Below are 6983 nucleotides of genomic sequence, written 5' to 3' on the forward strand. Positions count from 1 at the left end.
GTTTGTTGCATAATTATTTTTGTTGTCTTTTCGATACTCATAGAGTGAAAACTGACAAGGGTATCCTGATAATATGATTTGAACCTCCTGTAAGAACAATTTCGCCAAAGCTGAAGTTATACATCGCTTTGGTCACATTAAATTGTATATGCAATTCTTGAATTCCGAGTGGTGCTATGGTGAACCAAGAAGGACTCAAACTCACTGTAGTCCCATTTGGAGGTAGCACTGCACAGAGGTAAGTTTCTGGCTCGCTATTTACATTCTTCGCAGTCCGTTTAACCAGTTGAGACCCGGTCAAAGCCGATATTGTTACTGAAGGAAGGTTCAATTCTGCCGGATGAGTCAGCGAGATATCGCAATTTTCTCCAGTCGCATCTTTAACCGTAGCTGGATTCGTATTAGGCAATGAGCACAAGAAGGCAATGTAATCCTCAAACCCTGCTTCATCTGTTACCCGTTACTCCGATTGAATAATAGAATATTATGACCAATTTATAATCGCAGGGTAGTATTACCTGAAGAAAATACAAGGCCAGGATCTACGGCACGGTTAGGAGAGACGAGGCCAGAACCGAGATCCATAGGAGTGGAGGGATACAAGCTGTGGACACCAAAACCTTCTGCCATTATGACCTGTCCGTGCTCATCATTCTTGGTGGCTGTGGTGGCGATTGCCGATGCAATCATGGACGGCGTCCAACTAGGATTGGTCTGCTTGATCAGAGCCGCTATCCCTGCAACATGAGGCGTTGCCATGCTAGTTCCAGAGATTAGGGCAAAGTCGAGTCCTACAGAAGAGCCAGTCAAAAAGACGACTTGCATTGCAAGTTTGATCTTTTCTTGAATCCAATTCTATACCAAAACTCTCACCTTTTAACATTGGATCTGAGACACTCATGGGGCTCCAAGCAGCCCAAATCTGGTGACCCGGGGCGAGGATATCAGGCTTGAGCACATCAGCCGGTTTCCTTTGAGAATCCATGATATCTGGTCCTCTAGAAGAAAATCGGCTCACAGTCGGTGAATTTCCCTCGAAAGAAGCGCGTCTTCCGTCCCTGATCACAGCTTTTGCCCCGAATCTTCTACTGACCAACCTCTCGTTCCTGTCGGTATGTTGCTCATAGTATTCCATTAACACCTGCATGAAATTTTATACCTCACCTCTGTTCATGTTTAGTTCTTCTTGGCACCAATGCTCAAAAGATATTTTTTTTCCCTTCATTGTAATACCTGAACATCCCTGACATTTGGGATCAATATTCCCGGAACATCAAAGAGTACAGGCTCAGCAATGAAGTCACCATAGCTCGGGTTCGCAACGAGAAGAAATCCCAAGAATCCCAGGGCTTTTGCGGTTTTCATAATAGCGGTAACGGTGGAGGTCCCATTGGAGAAGCCCTCCGAGAATGTGCAAATGACAATACTGCCCCAAGCAACATCTGGCGCCAATGCTTCGGCATCTTGGCACTCGTCGATATAAGCCGGTGTCCTCGGAAACGATCCGTCTGACCTCACAGCATCCTTGGCCAGTACCAGCTTGTACATGTAAAACCCAGATGCTCCTAAAAAAACATGTCAGATCTTTACACATCAAAACCCCACTATTGTTTTACATCAAACAATAATCGGAAAGTAAGGTGAAATTATGATATCCTAGAAATCACTTGATAATCCAAGGCCATTGATGACTTGGCCGTTTCCGAGGAGAAGCGAAGCAGGGTAAGTTCTGTCGGTGCCGGAAGAAGCGACACCCACGGCCCATGGGCTGTAAGAGACGACAGAAGATGGGCCTGGGCCTCTGTTACCGGCTGCTTGGACCACGAACACTCCGGCCCGTCTTGCGAAAAGCATAGCCACGTCAAAAATGCTTAAGAAGGTGAGTGTATCTTCCGGTGGCTCGTCTGGTCCCACCGAGAGAGTAAGTATGTCTACTCCATCTTGTACCGCCTGAGAATCAAAATGTAGAATTACATAATTACCCATAAACGATTCTAACGAATTCAACTAAGCTCATGTTCACTGCTCTTACTATATCGATTCCTGCTATCACGTCCGTTAATGTTGACACCGTTGGATATACTGTCTTGTACACTGCTATTCTGTAATTTTATTTATTTTGTAGGCAATGCGAAAAATGAAGAAAATAAATTTGGGACCATAATTAGTGTATTTCAATTTTACAAATAAATATGGAAGTCAAAGAGTATACCGAGCACCAGGGGCCATCCCGCTGGCCCGTCCGTAGAAGAAGCCGTTCACCACCACCGGAACTTCAGCATTCCCAGCTGCTGTCGATGCCACGTGGCTGCACAAACGATATATATTAGCGACAAATGAAAGTATTGTATGTAATCCAAGGATTAAAATTTGATCAAAAACTCACAAAATTGCCCCTGAGAACATTTTTTTGAAGGAAGTTTTCTCGTCGCTTTATTGTGTTTTTTTCTAATGATATTTTTTTGCTGTTGAAAAATGGCATTATTGCCTATTTTTTTTTACGATGGTAGATTTTTATACCACTTTCATGTCATTTTCATACAATTTAAAACTAAAAGAGGATTCATTTGGAAATAAACTTAGGATAAAAAATTGGGGCACCCACATACCTTCCATGACCAACGGCGTCGAAGGGTGAAAGGAAATCAATAGAAGGGTCGAGAGTGGCGATAGCTTGAGCCCCTCTGGAGAAGAACCTTGCCGACACAATCTTCCCGTTGCACGAGCTCGCCGGGAACATAGGGCCCGTCTCGCAATCGCCGGAGAAACGTGAAGTACCGTTGGAAGCCAAATGTAAACCGTCAAAAGAAAAGCTAGGATGGTAGGGGTTGATTCCAGTGTCAACAAATCCGATGACCATCCCTTCGCCGGCGCTTCTATCGCCTCCTCGCTCAGGCCACACTCCCCGGCGAAGATCCAGGAATTCTGGCGTGTACGTTGTCATCAATTTCGCCCCTCTGTCTCTCTCCACTATCCTCGTTCCTTTGGCTTGTTTTAGTTTCATTGCCTGAAAGTATGATCCATATACGAAGATACGAGTGGTCAGAGGACACATGATCATGGGGTCGTGCTAAAGTACGGTGAGCCAAATATGTTTTCGTCCGCCCGTAAAGCCTATAGCGGGATGAATCTAATTTTTCCGAGATTTAGTAGTGAGTCAAGTATCATATTTTAAGTATACTGAAATTATAACATGTTCTTCAGCATAGTGAAATTCCTCTCCGTTGGCTATGTCTTATGGTTCCTTTTTTTTTGTCTCGAGTTTTCTACGTTAAATCTTTCATCTTGATTTTCGTATTCAATTTATGTTATTAATATAGAGTAATTCTAATAGGGGTGCTCATATGCTTAGGTAGAAGTTAAGCGAAAAACACTTTGAGTTGCTATTGTATTATGAACAATTTATAGTTTCATAATTATTAATCAAGTCAATGGTGCTCATATATATCACCAATACTAACTAGCTCACTAATAATTTACACAGAAATATATGTATATAAAGTGAAAGATAAAATAAATGAACTTTTAGAGTTGTGGAGTATTTATTATCCATTAGTGACATAAAAGTGATATATAACAAAATATATATAATTTTTGATGATGTATTATAAGTGTGCATCTTGAAGTTGGTCTTATAACTAAAGATGAGATAGGGAAAGAGAGAGTGATTTTGGACCTGTAAATGTGTGGTGTGAACAGAAAAGCCATTGACGACGTGGCTATAGCTGTGGATCTTGACGTAGCTTCCACTCTCTAGCGTGCTCTCTAAGATTTGGTCGTGAGAATCCACTAAGCGCTTTGCATGGGATTTTGAAACCTCTTCACTAATATTACATGCATAAAAAACATTGGCTTAATACATTACGTTATCGTATCGAGTCCTACTTTTAGATATATATATATATACATGACACTCAAATAGTCCATATATATAGTACTCACGACTCACCTGGTTTGGCTTTGGTCAAGACGATAACCACCAAGGAACGCAACAGGGTCTTCTTCCAAGGTGACTAAATACAATCCTCGTTCTTCACCAAAACAAGAACTGATGAAAAATTTCGAGAATATCAGTACCAGCAGAGATGCGTTCAATAATCCTTCTGAAGCAGACGACACAACCACATTTTTCACCATGGTCAAAGCAATACATGAAACGTCTGTGCCCTCTCGTCCTCTCTGATATTTATACTTAACATACATACATGCATGTACGGATTGTAAGACAGAATTCTTAACCGAGTCACGTCAAAAGAAAGAAAGAAAGGAAAAAAAAAACCGATTAATCATGCCACTATTGTGTACGCACTAAGTGTTTCTCTATATCATCTTTCCACTATACTTTTTGGACTCAAGACGTTACAAGTAAGATAATACCTTTTTGACCTTTATGTTATATGACTCATGAGCACGCAGCTCTTGCCATGTCACGTATAACAGCCTTGATTGATGCCTTTTAAGGAAATGTAATGAAGGTGTAACATATAATTATCCTCTATTTTTAGTTTTTTCCGAAAGAAGAATATACGTCATTGACCAAACTCAAGAATAATAAGGAAGAATTCAACAAAACTTACGGTTGTGAATGGAAAAGTGGAGAGCAATTATCATAACTTTGGTCAATGTTCATGGTCAATATCATCTTTAGAATTTAGAGCTAATTAAGATGCCACCATAGAGAGGAAGGTGAAAAATAAGAAAAACCTCTCTATTGATCTTTTTATGCGGTATAATTTATTTAGTTGGGTAATTTTGATTAGAACTAAAATAATGTGTATGCCTGCACTTCGATAGATTTTAAATGGAACTATCAATAAATAGTAATATCCGATGCGGGATGTGAACGATAATGATTTTCATGGATATATGTAATAAGGAATGTGGTACGCTTTCTTTTACAAAAACCTTTTTTTTTGGGATGAGCTTGGAGAGGTTTTAACGAGACCCTTTCAAGATATATATATATATATATATATATTCAATGCGATTTTATATTGGCAATTTACAAGTGAAAGACAAACAAAACCCGACGAAAAAAATAGACTAACTTAAAACATATGATCAGTTTTTGGAAAAAAAAACTGTTTTTTTTTAAACTGACAGATGTTTGGTAAACTGTTTATAAAACAGTTGTTGCCGGTAATAAAAGCTGATTTTGCGTTTGGTAAAATAAATATATTATAGTAAAAAGACTAAAATAGACATAAAATAAATATTTAACAGTGCTATGGATAATCACGTGAGGATATTAAAGTAATTTTATATCAGATACAAAAACGTTTTTTTTTCTAAAAGCTAAGATTCCTAGCTTTTGTGACTCATGTACAATTTTTAAAATCGTTTTTGAAATTTTTTCTAAAAACTGTTTTATCAAACAGTAAGATTGCATTTTGGTTTTTGCTAACAACAAAAACAGACTTAAAAAAGCTGTGCCAAACACGCCCCATATATATTTATTCTCATAAGACCAATAATAATAAAAATGAGATCAAGTTAGGTAGCTCAAGTTGTTGTGAACACTTTATCACCCACACTAAAATGAGATCGTAGTTTAAGTCGCAACCTAGATTAAGTCTAAAAAAAAAAATTGACCTTTTCCAATGATTACCCGATTGTCCATTTTTACGGAAATGTAATTTCTTATTTTAATTATAAAAATATATTGAAAAACAGATATTAAATTAAAGATCTTCAATATATATTGGATAATGTAGCAAATTCCAAACATGGTTTTAAGGATATAATCAACGTTTGGTAAATTTATAATCCTTATCGTTTACAGAAATAAGCAATTAAAAAAATCAAGAAATACCATTATAAAACATAAATCATAGAAACCAACCACTGGTCAACGTTTCAACCAGCCAAAACTTATCGCGTGTAAAATAAACAGAAATTAACTCAAAACTTGATATCGCAACTAATTGGATTACAAAGAGGAAAGAAAATATTATGAAATAATTCAAGTTAACGTGTATTAAAGTTGTATTATTTTGATGCGATCAAAACGTTGCTTATATGTTATGTTCAGTCGATTTTAATAAAAGTTAATTAGTAATTTGTTAAATGACTAATAAAATTACGTCATCATTTGTGGCTATATTTGAAACTTAAAAGAAACATTGGTTAGATTGCAATATCATCGTTTTAAGTGGTTTATTCCGTGTAATTTTTCAACCATATTTGATTAATTTAGTGTTTGATAAAGAACAGTCTACTGGATCGTCAAAAGTATTTGCTCTACATATTGAGAAGCATGATTGAAAGATAAATTTTATTTTCAATATGTGAAACTGCACATTATTTAATTTCTAAATAGTATTTGTCATAGGTGCTTTTTGACAAAAAATAAAAAATAAAAAATAAAGCCATTTTCTCCAGTTGCCCGCAGTGCTATCGACCGTAGTCAACTGCTGTAACAATTGTGTGGTCTAAGGTTGAAATGTTTTTATTTGATAGCTCAGAGGCATTTGAGTAAAATTGTACATATATTTAAGATTCCTAATATTTGACATATAAGCCGAATTAGACTCACTATTACACAGTCTATAAAATTTCCCGCTTGAAATTATGCTTACAAATCAATCTTTTATAATAATATACGATCGAGACTCATAATTAATAATATTTTGCGAACCACAAATCAAAGATGTCCAAATCTCATAATTAGAACAAATTGTGCAGATTGTTTTAAAAAAATTCCGTCACTAATGAAAATTTGAAATAAATTGAAATTTCAGTTTTCGGCTGTCTGATTGTGGGCATTTAAAAGTTAAAACACGGCATGAACTTTCATTACTTGTTTTTAATAGTAAAATCAAGCTAACATAGAAATTGTTTTCTAAATAAAATGTAAAAGAAAATAAAAGGAGAATTGAGAGGTAGATATAACAGTCATTGAGTAGGATTAGATACTAATCCGAAACCAAAATGTGCACGTCACACTCGAAATATTCGGGATTAATAGGGAAAGACGCAAGAGG

The 6983-nt window shown here is 36.8% G+C and overlaps 1 protein-coding gene across 1 annotated transcript; it reads right to left on the bottom strand.

Annotated features, from left to right (window-relative positions):
- Positions 1–9: 9 nt before the first annotated feature.
- ALE1 (PA-domain containing subtilase family protein) lies at positions 10–4137 on the bottom strand. Its single transcript, XM_089626297.1, has 10 exons — positions 3950–4137; positions 3677–3824; positions 2610–3007; positions 2213–2308; positions 2033–2102; positions 1668–1950; positions 1234–1565; positions 874–1141; positions 519–791; positions 10–441 (listed from the first exon to the last, which is right to left on the bottom strand). Exons 1-10 carry the CDS (start codon positions 4135–4137, stop codon positions 38–40), a joined length of 2460 nt encoding a protein of 819 aa, XP_089482423.1. The 3' UTR covers positions 10–37.
- Positions 4138–6983: the final 2846 nt, after the last annotated feature.

The sequence above is a fragment of the Urtica dioica genome, chromosome 9 (assembly GCF_054948205.1).
Source record: "Urtica dioica subsp. dioica isolate 48M chromosome 9, U.dioica_male_clone48M_v1_H2, whole genome shotgun sequence".
NCBI classification, from domain to species: Eukaryota; Viridiplantae; Streptophyta; class Magnoliopsida; order Rosales; family Urticaceae; genus Urtica; species Urtica dioica.

Excerpts from the sequence above, each read along its gene's own strand:
- ALE1 (XM_089626297.1), bottom strand. The coding sequence starts at position 4,137 with ATGGTGAAAAATGTGGTTGTGTCGTCTGCTTCAGAAGGATTATTGAAC. Across the intron at positions 792-873 it reads CTCAGATCCAATGTTAAAAG|GACTCGACTTTGCCCTAATC; the intron begins GTGAGAGTTTTG and ends GCTCTTCTGTAG. Across the intron at positions 442-518 it reads TGGCCTTGTATTTTCTTCAG|GGTTTGAGGATTACATTGCC; the intron begins GTAATACTACCC and ends CAGATGAAGCAG.